Source organism: Ovis aries, chromosome X (genome assembly GCF_016772045.2).
Source record: "Ovis aries strain OAR_USU_Benz2616 breed Rambouillet chromosome X, ARS-UI_Ramb_v3.0, whole genome shotgun sequence".
Lineage (NCBI taxonomy): Eukaryota > Metazoa > Chordata > Mammalia > Artiodactyla > Bovidae > Ovis > Ovis aries.
In genome coordinates, this window is record NC_056080.1 from 35,402,204 (window position 1) to 35,420,756 (window position 18,553).

General features: G+C 35.1%; 1 protein-coding gene across 1 annotated transcript in view; it reads left to right on the forward strand.

Moving 5' to 3' along the window:
• The window catches only part of CFAP47 (cilia and flagella associated protein 47), a 507,991-nt gene that overhangs the window by 92,012 nt on the left and 397,426 nt on the right, over window positions 1-18,553 (forward strand). The window contains exon 22 of the mRNA XM_042241764.2: window positions 7,031-7,172. Within this exon, the coding sequence (XP_042097698.1) occupies window positions 7,031-7,172 (142 nt within the window). The remainder of the gene's footprint in view (window positions 1-7,030; window positions 7,173-18,553) is intronic.

The following is an 18,553-nucleotide window of genomic DNA, read 5'->3' on the forward strand; positions in this document are numbered from 1 at the left end:
CTCCTTCAGAATGGAGGGGATGGATCTCCTTGCAGTCCAAGGGACTCTCAAGAGTCTTCTCCAACACCACAGTTCAAAAGTATCAGTTCTTCGGCGCTGTGTGTGTATGTGTCTGTGTGTTGTGAGTATACAATGGTGGAGAGAAGGGACTGCTGATTTTCAAAATAAGCTTCGTATGATTATTTTTGTTTTATTTTTGCAAGTATTTACCCTTATAATTCCAATAAAAACAAAAATTTAAAATTAAAAGAAAATAACCCTTTTGTGACAAGTTATTATTTTAAAGCATTCAATTATATCATTCTCTTACCCATTTCTTGTATCTGTATCTTTCATGTGTACCAATGTATGCAGACATACAGACACACACACACACACATTGTTCAGTAAAGAAAAGAAATGTAAGTTTGACAGTAATTTATAGGTTTTTAAGTATACTGAGATCGAGTTACATCTTTCTTAATAAGTCAGTGTTGTGATTTTATATTTTTATACAGTGAGTGTATGTACTATGCTTTTAATGACATCCTTCATCCACAAAAGCATGTAGCTTAATGGTTACTAAAGATTAGAAAAAATACATAATCCAATTTAAATCTGTTACATGACTTTTTGGGAAGATGCATATGCTTGTCAAGTGGCTCATTGGTAAAGAATCTGCTTGCCAATGCAGGAGACGTGGGTTTGATCCTTGGGTCAACAAGATCCCCTAGAGAAGGAAATGGCAGCCCACTCCAGTATTCTTGCCTGGGAAATCCCATGAACAGAGGAGCCTGGTGGGCTACCATCCATGGGAGTCACAAAAGAGTCAGGCATGACTTAGTGACTAAACAGCAACAATAAAATATTCAATTTGTCATTTTTTTAGTCCAATTTACTATTTAACACTTCCAACAATTAAAAACTCAGAAATCCATTTCTTAATGTTTGGACCATGACTCTTCACGGATTCCTAAATTCAGTATGAAATTAAATTATACATATTTATAGTTTTCTGTAGCCACACATTGCTTACCATTTTTAATTGTTCTGTGTTTACTAGGTAGTTTAAAGGAGATTTACCTAGTGTATCACAGTGTAATTCAGTCCAATAAGAAAAACATAAAAAATGCTGTAGAGACAGCACACCCTGTGAGATTTTGCCCTCTAAATTTGTGCCAGTGAGGCAGATTGATTGTGTGGTTTCCCAGCATTTCAGATGTCCTTCACTATATTTATAGCTACTTGTAAGTTATCTGTCTTCATGTGTGTGTGTGTGTAGATATAAATAGCCAGTGGTGCTTTCTTGGTTGACGTATGCAGCAGGAAAATGTGAAATCAGCAGTAAAGGACTTGATTTATTTCTAGTTGTAACCCTTCCTTTCCTACATTGCACCAGGTTTGGATACAGTCTAAACTGCTGATGGACAATTTCTATTTTATTTGGCATCCTTGACTGGACTTGTTTGTTTACACTAAGTCACTCAAGCCCTTCTTTTCCTTATGGGCCACTTATATGTCTTCTCGGCCAGTGTACAGAGTTGGGCTTCCTTACATGGTAGTCACTAGTCATATATATTTACATGAAAGCTGGAGTTAATTAAGATTAAGTATTTTCTCAGTTAACATAGCCACATTTCAAGTTCTCAGCATCCATATGTGACTGCTGGATAGTACAGAACGTTTCCATCATCACAGAAAGTTGTATTTGACTGTGCTAGTATAGATCTTTCCTTCTTTTTTATCTTTCCTGTTCCTGCTCTATATTTTCTTGCTTTATATTTTCCCTAAAGCTCTTGAAAATGAGTGAACATTGTTCACTATTTCCACCAAATTTTTTTTAATCCACCATCCTTTTTCTGCCTTTCAAGGATATGCAACCTTCGGGTAAACATTTCATAGTAGTTATTCTGGATTTACAGCCATTTTTACAGGAAGGTAAGAAAAATCCTTCAAGTATTAAAAGAGAAGACTTTTGAATGACACTTGCCCCTTTTCTATTCATAAACATTTTTTCTACCAGTATTGAATAGGGACTGAAATCTTTTCTATATCAGAATATCATTCTTCTCTTGGAGGTATGTGTCTGTTTGAATGACAGCTTCTAGGAAAGTATATAGAATGGCACACATCACAAAACTTTCCGTTTTCCCTCTTCATTAGTTTTAGTGTTAAAAAGTGTTGTAGACTCATAGTTCTGTTGATGTGATAAAACTTACATGAGTGAAAAAATCATGGACCTCTCAATTTTGTAATTACAGGGCTACTTGGGTAAAAACACATTTTTGGGGGTAAATTCTTTGTAAAGATTTGAGTTAAGAGAGGGCAAGACCAGTATGACTTCCCACCTACACACAGTTGACAAAGAAGGTGGGGATTGGTTCTTAGCTCTGTAAATTCATCACACAGTATTTTAGAAAACATGTTACAGGAAGGGAGAAAGGCCTCATGCTTAAAATAAAAGAGAAAGTTAAAGGATAAGATCAGTACATTGAATTATCTTGATAATCACTAACATCATCATCATCAGTGATAGTATCAAACATCTTGAATGAAGCCTACTGTCATGTTCCGTGTTAAACCTCTCCCATCAATGCAGTCTTCCACTCCTACCATCCCTGATTTGGGGATACAACACAGATCCAATGACAGTTAAGACTCAATATCCAGCAACTGTTGGGATTTAATCCATCATGATCACTCTTTACCATGATCATCCCCCCAAATGGAGCCCTCTGTGTATACCCTGCCATTCCTGCTAGCTCTGTGCTCCCTCCCACCTGTTTTTTCTCTCTTCCCCTCTGCCCTCTAGGATATCTACATTTACATAAGCCCTTGATGTTTTGGGGAATTCCTCACCCTTCACTATTTCTTCATGCTATGACCATGGCTATCTCTAGGGCTTTACTTCTTATATAGCCTTTTCTGTGGATCAGGCTGTGGCTCTAGAAGTGATGTTTTCTGGAAGCCTTGTTCCCTGGGTTGATTTTTCTAGATGGTCTTTGTTACAAATGGCTGCCTCTTTGAATTTTGCATTATGTGAGTTTACCACTCTCTAGACATTGCTGCCAGCTAGGTGCATTGTACATTCTGCTCCCTACTCTTCTCATTTTCTGAGTGATTTCAGTGTCCATATGGAGGTCCATCCAGAACCCTGTCTCTCAGTTCCTTGTCTTCATGTTTCCGTTGATTTTCTTTATTCCCCTCAGCTCTTCTATTGGGAACCCATGTCCATCAGTCATAATCAGATGAGGATGATGGTTTAGGAAACATACTTATTACTTGACTTTAAAATGAGTTCATATTATGTTAATTAAAAAAAAGGAATAAGATAGTACCTAGTGTTAGTTGCTCAGTTGTGTCTGACTCTTTGCTACCCCATGGACTGTAGCCCACCAGACTCCTCTGTCCATGGAATTCTCCAGGCAAGAATAGTGGAGTGAGTTATCATTTCCTTCTCCATGATAGTACCTAAAAGTAATATAAATACTATTAAAATATGTGTAAGCAAAATATTGGTTTCTGTTAATACAATAAGCAAAAAATGAAGAAAAAAAAACAACCAGAAGAGGTAAAATATAAATGAGACAAAATATAACTGGTTGTTGATAACTAATAACTATTCCAAGAAAAATTCCAAGAGAAATAAGATCAAATGAAGTTTTAAGAGCTGAAATATGGTAGGGTAGTATTTATACATGATCTCTATCTTTATTCAGTTTAACCCTTGACATCTGTGTGCTGGTATCACTACAGATGAGTTGCTTGCTCAAAATAAATGAAACATCCATGAGAATAATGTATTTTACAGTATTTTTATGCTTTTATAATTCTGTTATAAGAACAGATTATTTACAAAAGATTGTGTGATGTGAGATGGTCAGTGTCTTAGTCTGTTCAGACTGGTGTAACACAGTACCACAGACTGGGTGATTTATAAGTGACAAAAACTTATTTCTTACAGTTCGGGGGGCTGGATATATAAGATTATATGGCACCAGCCTATTAGGGTGAGGGCTCCCTTCTGAGTCGCAAACTTCTTGATGTGCCCTCACAAGATGGAAGAGGCTAGGAATCTCTCTGGAGTGTCTTTTATAAGGCACCAATTACAGTTACACAAATCTAATCCCCAGTCATGAGGCCTCATGGCTTAAGCACATCCCAAAGCCCCACCTCCTCATTTTATCATTTTTGGGGCTTAGGATTTCAACATATGAATTTGGGGGAAACATTTTCAGACCATAGCAGCCAGCTAGTGTTAAATACAAACAAAATGAAAGCCCAAGAGTTTGCCTAGTTGGGTAATATGCATGGCAAGCTGTAAGTATACCCTTTTCATTATTAGTATTTAGTTCTTATATTAAAAACTTATTTTTTTACTTCTCTAGGTTCTTGAGATTATCACATGATGAGTATCTGGGGAATTCCTGAAAACCACTGATTGATTTGTCCTTCATATATTTTTAAAAATAATAATTTGTTGAGTGGCAATTTCTGTAACATAAAATCAACCATTTGGAATTAATGCAGTGCCTTCACAATATGGTATAACCATGCCCTTTATCTCATTTCAAAGCATTTCCATCACTCCAAAGTAAAACCCTTTACCCATTAAGTGGTTTCTCCCCATCTGTCTTCCCACCAGCCACTCACAGCCACCAATTTGCATCCAGTCTCTATGGACTTATCTCTTCTGGATATTTCATGGAAAATCACCTTTCCAAAATTTCCTAAATTTTTCTTGTGTTTATTTGTAGTCACTCTCTCCTTTACTTTCAGGTTAGGGCAAACACTGATCTCATTTTGTTTGTGTAATTTTGTCTTTCCACTCGCATGAATGAAATTGTAAAGTATGTTGCCTTATCATTCTGGCTTCTCTCACTTAGAATAATACATTTGAAATCCATTCATATTTTTCTGTTTAACAGTAGTTCATTCCGGTTTATTGTTGAAATGTATTTTATTATATGTGTTTACCAAAATTTGTGACCTATTCAGTATTTGGAAGGGATTTGACTTGGTTTCAGGCTTTCACAACTATGAATAAGGCTACTAAAACATTCCCATGCAGTCTTTTGTATGAAAAAAAATATTTTTTTTTTTGGTAAGCATCTAGGGTTGGGCATCTCTGAGTCTTATGTTAAGTATGTTTTTAATTTTCTAAGAATCTGGAAAATGTTCCCCAAATGACGAGAAAATTTTACATTCCTATCAGCAATTCATAAATGTATTAGGTGCTTGCATCTTTATCAGCACTTGGTAGTTATCATTTTTATTTAAGCATTTTGATAGGTGTGAAGTGTTAATCTTCTATGATTTTAAATTGCATTTTTCTCATGTCTGATGATGTTAAACATCTTTTTATATGGTAACATGTCATATGTACATTTTCTTTCCTGAACTCTCTTTTCAAATCTTTTACATAGTTTTCCATTGGGTACTTGTTTTTTCTCTTAATCTTTGTGCGTTATTTATATATTTAGGATGCAAATTGATTTTTTTCAGAAATAATTTTTTTGACTAGTAATTTTAACATTATCATTAACAGAACAAATGTTTAAAATTTGATAAAGTACACTTTAATTATTTTTATAGATGATTATTTTGATGTTGCACTTAAATATTTTTCTCCTACATTTTCTTCTGCAAAGTTTATAGTTTTAGGCTCTATATTTAGGTCTTTGGTCCATTTTGAATTAATAGTAATTATTTCTAATGTCATTTTTTTATTTTTAAGAATTCTATTTGGACTCATGAAAAATAAGCCATCTTATGTTGAAAAAAAAATGTGCTTTCAATGTCACAAGACAACTTTTTTTGAAACTCTCTTTTTTAAAAAACTGCTATTTTGCATAATATCTCATTAGATCTCCTGAACTTATTCATCTGGCATAACTGAAACTTTGTACCCTTTGACCAACATCCCCCCGTATCCATATCTTCCTTCCCCCAACCCTTGGCAACCACCATGTACTTTCTGCTTCTGAGTTTGACTGTTTTAGATTCCACGTGTAAGTGAGATCATATATTATTTGTGTTTCTGTGTATGGTTTGTTTCATTTAGTATAATGTCCTTCAGCCCCATCCATGTTGTTGCAGATGGCAAATGCAAAAGCCTGCTGCTTTTAAAGATGAGAAATATTCCATTGTATGTGTGTATCACCTTTATTTTTTATCCATTTATTTATCCATTTATCCTTTCATGAATATGTGGGCTATTTCCACATCATGACTATTGTGAATAATGTTGCAGTGATGATAGGAATGCAGGTAATACTCTGAGATCCTGATTCCAGTTCCTTTGGGTAAAACTCAAAAGTGATATTGCTGGATAATATGTTAGTTCTGGTAACAGTATTGTACTTTATACTTGAAATTTGCTTAGAGGGTGGATCCTAAGTGTTCTTTCTCTCTCTCTCATACATACATAGAAACACACACACATACACACACAGTAACTACGTGAGGTGAGGTGAAGTGAAGTCTCTCAGTCATGTCCGACTCTTTGCGACCCTATGGACTGTAGCCTACCAGGCTCCTCTGTCCATGGGATTTTCCAGGCAAGTGTGCTGGAGTGGATTGCCATTTCCTTCTCCAGGGGATCTTCCCAACCCAGGAATAGAACCTGGGTCTCCTGCATTGCAGGCAGACGCTTTACTGTCTGAGCCACAATGGATATATTAATAGCCTGATTGTGTTATTTCATTATGTGTATCAAATTATCAAGTTGGAAACTTTAAATATGTATAATAAAAAATAGTATAAAATGAAGTAGGTGAAGGGAATAAAGAGATACACACCTCCAATTATAAATAAACCACAGGAATGTAATATTCTGCATAAGGAAAATGGTCAATGACATTGTAATAACTTTGTATGGGGACAACTGATTACTAGGCATATCATGGTGATCATCTCATAATATATACAAATATCAAATCACTATGTAATACACCTGAAACAACGTAATAATGTACCCTGTTTTAAATTCTAAAATATCACAATTTTTATACCAAAAATAGCCAGTTATAATGTATTTTTTGTCTAACAGGTGGCAACGTACAACTTTAGCATTCAAGTTCGAGTTAATTTCTTTGCAGCTTCAGAACTTGACTCTCAATGTTGTTTATCAGACTCTCATGTGATTCCAAATAGACCACCAGTTATTCGATCATGTCATATTCAAGCTACTGGTATGTAATATGAAACATTCAACTGATGTGCGTATCAACTATTTATTCTTATATAGCTAGAAGTTTAAAAAATTATAGCATGATATTCATTTTTTAAAAATAGAAATGCTAGAAAGTAAATTTAGTATATGGTTCTTGTGTATGTTTGTGAGTCTGTGAGACTGAATTTTGATAAATAGCATGGATATACTGTCCCATGATTTACCTTTGCTTAAAAAATAGGATGTAATTAAAAACAGAGGTCAGGTTAGTACTTTGTTTTTTTGTGTGGGCAATTTAAATGATTATTTCAAAATAGAAATTGTTAAAATAAAATACATTTGTTATAAAATAAAATGATGAAAATTTTATTTAATGTTTTCACCCCAAAGGGATGAGTTACTAAAGAACTAAGTACAAGTAAAGAAGGATAATTATTTTAAAATTTTGAATTATTTATTGAATATTTATTTATTCATTTTCTTCAAGTATTCAAGTATAAAACTGATGCCCTCTGCAGACTATACTTTTGACTGGCTTAGGCTTGCATTGTATTATGTGCTTAAGTATTTTTCTTGAAAATTTAAGTCTAGTTTATATTATACTGTATTTTGTTTTTATTGTTCTGACGTTAGCTGTCTTTAATAATAAAATAGTGATCAGTTAATATTTGTACTTGGCACCGAGTTAGAGAAGCCTCATTAAAGTAGCATATACACTATAGGGATTTATTTCACTCCCATTTAAAATACAGAATTGGTAATTCCACAACTGGTAGAGAAATTCCATGAAATTAAAAATGTATTCCTTGTTTTAAGATATCTTTTTAGATTAGGAAAATTACTGTAATGAAAAAGAAAATATAATTCACTTATTTTATAATTAAAAATTAATATATCATCATTAAGGAAAATTGGAAAATGTAGAAACACAGAAAACATCATCTGGAATGTGACTATTTATAATATACCATTATTAATAATTTGGTGTCTCACTCTTCCTTTGTTCCATATTTAGCTTTTATTAGTTTATTTATAGCATAGTGGAGATCTTACTGCCTATGTTAAGTTAAAATCTGATCACCCAATAGAAACTTTACCATTGTCCTAAGTTCTTGTGGGTTTTTTCATTTTGGAAGTTAATGCTCTTGAGTTTTATAATGTTTTCCTAAATTGCTTCCTCAAAAACCACTTTGCCATTATTTTCCATATTTCTTTTTCTGACTCCTATTGGTTAGATTTTGTACCTCTTTGATTATATTGTATATTTTAATTATTTTATATATTCTCCCTTAGTGTCCTTTTCCTCATTTTTTATTTTATTTCCCAGAATTTTTTTCTGAACTATTTTATCTCTTAAAAAATTATCTTGGTGATTGTAAACTAACAAGATTTTCAAACATTTTTTCTTATTGTTTCTTTACTTATGGAGTTTTTTAAAATGAAAGCAACACTTTTTGTCTGTAATTATATTATAAATATTTGAGCTTTTCTTCAGTTGAGTACATTGTCTCAATTTTTGCTGAGATATTTTTCCTTTATATCTGTCTCCCTCATGTTGAGGAGTTCCTTAAATGTCAATTGAGTCTTGCCTGTTCTCTTGTTCCTTAGTGAGTCTCACAGTGTTGGCTTCAGCACCAATTATTATATCTTTTCATGACAAACTGGATGCCAGTGAATGTTTTAATTTAGGGGGGGGAACCAAAATATTAGTATGTGAGACCTTAATCTTGAGGAACAGTTTCTCCAGAAAATGTTTCTCTAATAATCTGTATTGGGTAGAATGTAGCTTTGTATAAGCAAAATTTGTTGTTCAGTCACTCAATCATGTCCAACATTTTGCAACCCCATGGACTGCAACATGCCAGGCTTCCCTGTCCTTCACCATCTCCTGGAGCTTGCTCAAACTCATGTTCGTTAAGTCGGTGATGCCATCCAACCATCTCGTTCCTCTATAGTCCCCTTCTCTTTCTGCCTTCAATCTTTCTCAGCATCAGGGCCTTTTCTAATGAGTTAGCTCTTTGCATCAGGTGGCCAAAGTATTGAAGTTTCCGCTTCAGCATCAGTCCTTGCAATGAATATTCAGGACTGATTTCCTTTAAGATAGACTGGCTTGATGTGCTTGCATTCCAAGGGACTCTCAAGAGCCTTCTCCTATACCACAGTTCAAAAGCATCAATTCTTTATCTAATTGATAAAATAAAGATAAAATTCTCTTATATCCATTTATCTACTTGATAAGTGAAATAGAGATCACTAAATGGTGCCATAATATGGCAAAAGAGTGATTTGTTTTAAAAGATACAACCAGTCTATTATTTTCACTGTTAATCCCCAATTGCCAATTTGAAAATAGGCAGAATATCTTAGCCATTTCTTGTATATGGGCCATAACATTGTCTTTTCCTAAGATTTCTCATGACAAGAGTTAGGGATAACACAGTGATGGAAATTATCTGTGCCTTTCTCTTATTCTACATATCCTAACTTCCTGCCAAGGTATCTATTAATTCCACTGGTAAAATAAAATTGCTTGTAAGATATATGAGTTTTTGCATCGGAAATTGGTTTCTTTCCAGGGAATTATATTGCCATAAACATGTAAGAGTCTTTAGTTTTCATTAAGGATTATAAACATCCTCAAGGTAAGTTTCAAAAAGTATAGATTTTTTCAGCTCTGGTTTATGGTTCAGCATAGAAGAAGCTTAGAAGTCACCACTCCATCCTTACAGCAAGTTAAAAAGCTAAGCAAACTGAAAAATCAACAGATCTTCTTAGATCTGTAAGAAAAGTGAGGTCACAGGGCAAACTCATGCCTCTGAAAATGGAGAGAGCCATGGGCAAATACAGAGAATCACAACTTATTGAATGGAACAGAAACTCCAAAGTAGAACTTCCTTTGGGAATCAATGCCTGGGTAAGGAAGCCTGTACTGTAACTGAGGAATTGCTGGAAGTTCAGCATGGACAAGTCTGAGAGCAACAGTCTCTATGGGGCCCCAGTCATACTCCATGGGGCCTCTTTCATACTTTTGTGAATTTTACCTCTAGGAGCTTGACTTGATTCTCTTAAGTGATTATGAGAGAAAAATACCCTTATGTTTCTGGCAAGGGTGAGGAAAAGGAATTTTGAAATATGCCAAAGCATTCTGTTCTACTTAACAAGGTCTGCCCTCTGGAGAAACTCATTGACCAGATCTTGCTGGGGTTTTATCAGAAACTCCCTGATCTCAGGGAAGGGAAATATCCAACTCCAGTCTCCTCTAACCTTCTGTGTAAGAAAAGAAATATTAATACTCAACTCAGCCCACTCTAACCATTTAGTCTTAAATTGGTAGTGGTGGTGTGCAGATTGAGAAAGACATGTAAAGTTCATATTCTAGAGACATGGACTCACCAAAAGACTGAGATCTGATCATAAGATTATAGAATGTTTCTGCCCCCCCCCCCACAACTTACCACTATATTACTAAAGGTCTGTTTACAGCAGTTCCTTTTACCCAGTTCATCATATCTAAGAATCAAGGAAAAATGTATAAGACATACTAAAAAGTGAAAAACACAGTTTTCAGAGACAGAACAAGAGTTGAAAACCAGATGCAGTTATGGCATAGATGTTGGAATTATCATATTGAGAATGTAAAATAACTGATTAATATGCTTATAACTCTAATGGATCAAGTAGACACCATGCAGGAACAGATGGGCAATATAAGCAAAGAGATTAAAATTCTAAGAAAGATCCAAAAGGAATGCTGTGGAGCAAAAACAGTGGAACAAAAATGAAGAATCTCATGAGTAGGATTATTAGTGGACTGGATGTGGCTGGGGAAAGAATCTCTGAGCTTGAGGATATCTCAATAGATATCTCCAAAGGAAAGCAAATATTAAAAAAAAAAAAAGGACTGAAAAAAAGAGAAAAAAAGAACAGACTGAGTACTGTGGGACAACTACAAAATATTAATATGTGCATACTTGAAATACCAGAGGGAGAAGAAAAAGTAACAAGAAATATTTGAAACATAATGACTGAGAATTTCCTCCAAATTAATGTCAGACACCAAGCCATAATTCAGGAAGCTCAGAGAATACCACACAGGATGAGTGGCAAAAAAACAACACTTGGGAATATTATTTTCAAACTGCAAAAGAGTGAAAGATTGAAAAAATCCTCAGGATGTATGCACCCCAGTGTTCATTGCAACACTGTTTACAATACCCAGGACATGGAAGCAACATAAATATTCATCAACAGGGGAATGGATATAAAAAATGTGCTATATATATATATATACACAATGGATTATTATTCAGCCATAAAAGGAGCAAAAGAATGCCATTTGTAGTGACATGGATGGACCTAGAGATTTTCATAGGAGTGACGTGAGTCAGAAAGAGAAATACATATTGTATAATTTAATTTATATGTAGAATCTAGAAAAATGGTACACATGAACTTACTTGCAAAGCAGAAATGAATAGAGTCACAGATGTAGAAAACAAACTTAAAATTACTAAGGTGGGAAAAGGGGCTAAGATGAATTGGGAGACTATAATTGGCATATGTAGACTAAAATAGACTAAAATGAGAACCTGCTGTGTAGCACAGGGAACTCTACTCAGTTCTCTATTGTAGCCTAGATGGGAAGGGAATCTAAAAAAAGAGTGTATATATGTATATATCTCATTCACTTTGCTGAATAACAGAAGCTAACACAATACTGTAAAGTAACTATACTCCATAGAAATTAATTTTATAAATGTCTAAAGTAATTCAGAGGAAAAGACACCTTAATATACAAAGGAGAAAAGATAAAAGTAACATATGACTTCTCCTGAGAAACTATACAAACAAAAAGAGAATGGAGGGAAATATATAAAGTGTTGAGAGACAGAAAAATACCAACCTAGAATTCTGTACCTTGAGAAATTATCATTCAGAAGTAAAGGAGAATTAAAGCCTTTTACAAAAAAATAAAACTTGAGGGGATCTGTTGCCAAAAGACCAGTCTTGAAAGAAATTTTTTAAATTAATAAATTTATTTTAGTTAGAGGCTAATTACTTTACAATATTGTGGGTTTTGCCATACATTGACATGAATCAGCCACAGGTGTTAAAAAGTTCTTTAGTGAGAAGAAAAATGATAGAGGTTAAAAACTTGGATCTATAAAGAAAAGAGCACTGGAAACAAAATAAAGGTAAAATAAGTGTTTTTATTTTTCATATTCTTAATCTAACATTTAAGTTTATTCAGTATAATAATAGCAGCAGTGTATTATTTCTATATATGCTTATGTATACTTATACATAAGTGAAATTAATGACAATAATGACATAAGCAGTGGTAGAGAGGGATTAGAATTATTTTGTTATTAAAAGGTCCTTGCAGATAAAGACAAATGCTCTGATATCACTTGCATATGGAATATAAAAATAAATAAATATATGTATTTAAAAAAACAGAAACAGACTCACATATATAGAGAACGAACTAGTGATTACCAGTGGGGAGGGGTGAGGTAGAGGTATACGGGTGTCTCATGTAAGTAAGTCTGGTTTCACATTCAAAACTCAATTAACCAGTTTTCTTTTCAGTAAAAAAGGACAATTGATAGCTTCCTTATGTACTTGGCAAAGTGGAAAGCACCATGGAAAGCACTAGTGAAGTAGAAGGTATATTTTAAATTAGCAAACTGTAACTTAAACCAAGGAAATTATAAATATTATACATATAGCCCCCAAATATCAGTTTTCTCTATTAAGAATATTCCCTAGGAATTTATTCTAAGAAAGGAAACAAAGGAATATATAAAGATATTCATCAGAGCGTTACCAATGATGGTGAAATACTGGGAGTAGCCTAAATGTCCAGCAATAGGGGATTGGCTAATCAGGTTATTCTTTGACTATGTTAAGGAATGTTATACCTCTATGAAAATTCATGGTATCTTGTTAAGTAAGAAAAAGTGCAGATTACAAAACCTATGGTTGTATGGCCGTACTTTTGGGTTATGTCAAAATATATATAATAAAAATTATATGTAGACAAAACATGAACAGTAATGGTTACTGAGTGGATATAGTATAGGTAATTTTGAGGGGTGATTTTTTATGTTCTTACAGTTTTCTTTATAAAGAACATACGACTAAATTATTAGAAAAAAAAAAAACTCACTGTAATCCATGATATTAGTGGATTTCCCCAGTTGCTCAGTGCTAAAGAACAGTTCTATGAAGTCAAATCCCTATGAAGTCAAATTCCTTATTACTATACAGTGGAAGTGAGAAATAGATTTAAGGGACTAGATCTGATAGACAGAGTGCCTGATTAACTATGGATGGAGGTTCGTGACATTGTACCGGAGACAGGAATCAAGACCATCCCCAAGAAAAAGAAATGCAAAAAAGCAAAATGGCTGTCTGAGGAGGCCTTACAAATAGCTGAGAAAAGATGGGAAGCAAAAAGCAAAGGAGAAAAGGAAAGACATACCCATTTGAATGCGGAGTTCCAAAGAATAGCAAGGAGAGATAAGAAAGCCTTCCTCAGCGATCAATGCAAAGAAATAGAGGAAAACAATGGAATAGGAAAGACTAGAGATCTCTTCAAGAAAATTAGAGATACCAAGGGAACATTTCATGCAAAGATGGGCTGAATACAGGACAGAAGTGGTAGGGACATAACAGAAGCAGAAGATATTAAGAGGTAGCAAGAATACACAGAAGAACTGTACAGAAAAGATCTTCACAACCCAGATAATCACGATGGTGTGATCACTCAGTTAGAGCCAGACATCCTGGAATGTGAAGTCAAATGGGTCTTAGGAAGCATCACTATACACAAAGCCAGTGGAACTGACGGAATTCCAGTTGAGCTATTTCAAATCCTGAAAGATGATGCTGTGAAAGTACTGCACTCAATATGTCAGCAAATTTGGAAAACTCAGCAGTGGCCACAGGACTGGAAAAGGTCAGTTTTCATTCCAATCCCAAAGAAAGGCAGTGCCAAAGAATGCTCAAACTACCGCACAACTGCACTCATCTCACATGCTAGTAAAATAATGCTTAAAATTCTGCAAGCCAGGCTTCAGCAGTACATGAACCGTGAACTTCCAGATGTTCAAGCTGGTTTTAGAAAAGGCAGAGGAACCAAAGATGAAATTGCCAACATCCTCTGGATCATGGAAAAAGGAAGAGAGTTCCAGAAAACATCTATTTCTGCTTTATTGACTATGCCAATGCCATTAACTGTGTGGATTGCAATAAGCTGTGGAAAATTCTGAAAGAGATGCGGATACCAGACCACCTGACCTGCCTCTTGAGAAACCTATGTGCATGTCAGGAAACAACAGTTAGAACTGGACATGGAACAAGAAACTGGTTCCAAATAGGAAAAGGAGTACATCAAGGCTGTATATTGTCACCCTGCTGATTTAACTTATATGCAGAGTACATCGTGAGAAACGCTGGGCTGGAAGAAGCACAAGCTGGAATCAAGGTTGCCAGAGAAATATCAATAACCTCAGATATGCAGATGACACCACTCTTATTGCAGAAAGTGAAGAAGAACTAAAGAGCCTCTTGATGAAAGTGAAAGAGGAGAGTGAAAAAGTTGGCTTAAAGCTCAACATACAGAAAACAAAGGTATGGCATCTGGTCCCATCACTTCATGGGAAATAGATGGGGAAACAATGGAGACAGTGGCTGACTTTATTTTTCTGGGCTCCAAAATCACTGCGGATGGTGACTGCAGTGAATTAATTAAAAGACACTTACTCCTTGGAAGGAAAGTTATGACCAACCTAGACAGCATACTGAAAAGGAGAGACATTACTTTGTCAACAAAGGTCTGTCTAGTCAAGGCTATGATTTTTCCAGTGGTCATGTATGGATGTGGGAGTTGGACTATAAAGAAAGCTGAGTGCTGAAAAATTGATGCTTTTGAACTATGGTGTTGGAGAAGACTCTTGAGAGTCCCTTGGACTGCAAGGAGATCCAACCAGTCCATCCTAAGGGAAATCAGTCCTGAATATTCATTGGAAGGGCTGATGCTGAAGCTGAAACTCCAATACTTTGGCTACCTGATGTGAAAAACTGACTGACTAATTGGAAAAGACTCTGATGGTGGGAAAGATTGAGGGCAGGAGGAGAAGGGGATGACAGAGGATGAGATGGTTGGATGGCATCACCTACTCAATGGACATGGGTTTGGGTGAACTCTGAGGTTTGGTGATGGACAGGGAGGCCTGGCGTGCTGCAGTTCATTGGGTCGCAAAGAGTCGGACACGACTGAGCGACTTAAGTGAACAGCTTTCTTTATAAAAAAAACATACAACTAAGTTATTAGAAAAGAACTCAATGCAATCCATGACATTAATGGGTTTCCCCAGTTGCTCAGTGGTAAAGAATCCACCTGCAATGCTGGAGACACAGGAGACGCAGCTTTGACCCCTGCCTCAGGAATATCCCCTAGAGGAGAGCATGGTAATCCACTTCAGTATTTTTGCCTGGATAATTCCATGGACAGAGGAACGTGGTGGGCTACAGTCCATGGAGTCACAAAGAATCTAATATAACTGAAATGACTAAGCATGCATGTATGTATCACATTAATAAACTAAATATAAAAATACCATCTGTTCATATCAATAGATGTAGGAAAAAAAGCATTTTCAAAATCTATTACCCATTTAAAAAAAGAAAAAAACAACAGTAAATGAGTGATGGAAGGGAAGTTCCTCTAGTTGATAAAAAATATCTGCATAAAAACCTCACAAATAAAATTCTTTTTTAAATATTGAAGTATAGTTGATTAACAATGGTGTCTTAGTTGCATATGTACAGCAAAATGATTCAGTTATACATAGACATGTATCTATTCTTTTTCAAATTCTTTTTCCATTTTAGGTCGTTACAGAATATTGGGCAGAGTTGCCTATACAGTAGGTCCTTGTTGGTTATCCATTTTAAATGTAGCTTGAAGCTTTCTTGTTAAGGTCGGAAACCAGGCTAGGCTATCCCCTCTCACCCCTCTTTCTCAACATTGTATAAGAAGACCTAGGTAATGTAGTAAAACAGAAAAAGGAGTTGAAATGTATACAGATTGGGAAGGAAGAACTAAAACTGCCTTTTACTTCACAGATGACATGATTGTCTGTCGAAAATCTGAGTCAATTAAAAAAAAAAAAAAACCTCACGGAACTGGTAATCTATTATAGTAAGGTTTCAGGATACAGGTTACTAAACAAAAGTCAGTTGCTTTTCTGTATGCATGCCCAGTCACTCAGTCATGCCCAGCTCTTTGCAACCCCATGGACTGTAGCCCGCCAGAGTCCTCTCTTCATTTGATTTTTCAGGCAAGAATACTCGAGTGGGTTGTCATTTCCTCCTCCAAGGGATCTTCCTGACCCAGGGATCAAACTGACGTCTCTTGGGTCTCCTTCATGGCAGGCGGATTCTTTACCACTGAGCCACCTGGGAATACAAGTAGTGAAAAATGAAATTTAAAGTTAAATACAAAATACCATTTATATTAGCACCCAACAAAAATGAAATACTTAGGTATAAATTGAACAATATAGTTACAGATCTATATGAGAACTGCAAAACTCTGGTGAAAGATATCAAAGAAGAATTAAATGGAGCAATGATTCTGTGTTAATGCATGGGAAGACTCAATATTGTCATGCTGGCTGTCCTTCCCAACTTGATCTAGAGATTCAATGCATTCCCAGTCAAAATCTCAGCAAGTTATTTTGTGGATATTGACAGACATATTGATTCAAAGTTTATATGAAAAGAGAAAAGACCCACAATGACCAGTGTGGTACTGAAGGAACAGAACAAAGAAGACAGACACTGCCTGACTTCAAGACTTACTACGATGGTGCAATAATCCAGAGAGTTTATTGACAAAGCTAGACAAATAGATCAATGGAATAGGAAAGAGAGCCCAGAAAGAGCCCCACATAAATATAGTAAGCTCATCTTTGACAAAGGAACAGAGGCAATACAACTTAGAATAGTGTTTTTTAAAAGAATGTAACTGAAAAACTAGACATCCACAAGTTTAAAAAAATGAATCTAGATACAGATTTTATATACTTCACAAAAATTAACTCAAAATGATTACAGACCTAAATGTAAAAGGCAAAAGTATAAAACTCATAGAAGATAACATAGGAAAACATCCCTAAAATTACCTTGGGTTTGGCAGTGACCTTTTAGTTACAAGAAAAAAGATATGATCTGTGAAAGAAAGAATTAATAAGCTAGACTTCATAATAATAAAAATTTCTGCTCTGCAAAATATGCTATCAAGATACCAAAATGAAAAGCCACTGACTTGAAGAAAATATTTGCAAAAGACATATCTAATAAAGAACTATTATCCAAAATAAAGAACTCTTTAAATTCAACAGTAAGAAAAACAAACCATTTGAAACCTGGACCAATGATATGAGCATACAGCTTACCAATGGCAATACACCAAAGGTAGATAAGCATGTGAAAAAATGCTCCATGTCATATGTTATCAAGGAAATTAAAATTAAAACAACAGTAAGATAGCACTATGCATCTATTAGAATGGCCAAAATCCAGAGCATTGACAATGCTAAATGCTGATGAGGATGTGGACAATAGGAACTGGTGTGAATGCAGTTGCTAGTGAGATTGCATTGCTGATGGAATTGAAAGATGGTACTACTACTTTGGAAAACAGTCGGTCATTTGGCGGTTTTATCCCCAATGCTAAACATATTCTTACCATACAATGCAGCAGATTGCTGTCCTTTGTATTTACCCAAATGAGTTGAAAACTCATATTTACACAAAAATGTGCATAAAAGTTTTTATGGCAACTTTATCATTTCCAAAACTTGGAAGCAACCAAGGTGTTCTTTAGTAGCTGAATGGGTAAACTGCAGTATTGAGTTGGCCAAAAAGTTGTTATAATTTTTGCAGACAGTGGAATATTATTTAGCACTAAAAAGAAATGAGCTATCAGGTCATGAAAAGACATGGATGAACCTTAAATGTATAGCAGTGAGTGAAATAAACTAATCTCACAAGACTATATGATGTATCATTCCAACTATATGACATTTTGGAAAATGCAATACCATGAGGCAATAAAAAGATCAGTGGCTTCCAAGGTTTATGATTAGAAAGAGACAAATAGGTAGACCACAGAGGATTTGGGGGGCAGTGAATCTCCTCTGTATGAAACAGTAATGCTGGATGTCATTATACATTTGTTCAAACTGATAGAATGTACAACACTATGAATGACCCCTAATGTAAACAGTGAATATTAGGTTGTAATAATGTATGTGTGGTAGAGGATGTTGATAATGGAAGAGGCTGTGTGTGTGGCAGTGGGGAGGGGAATATAAGAGATATCTC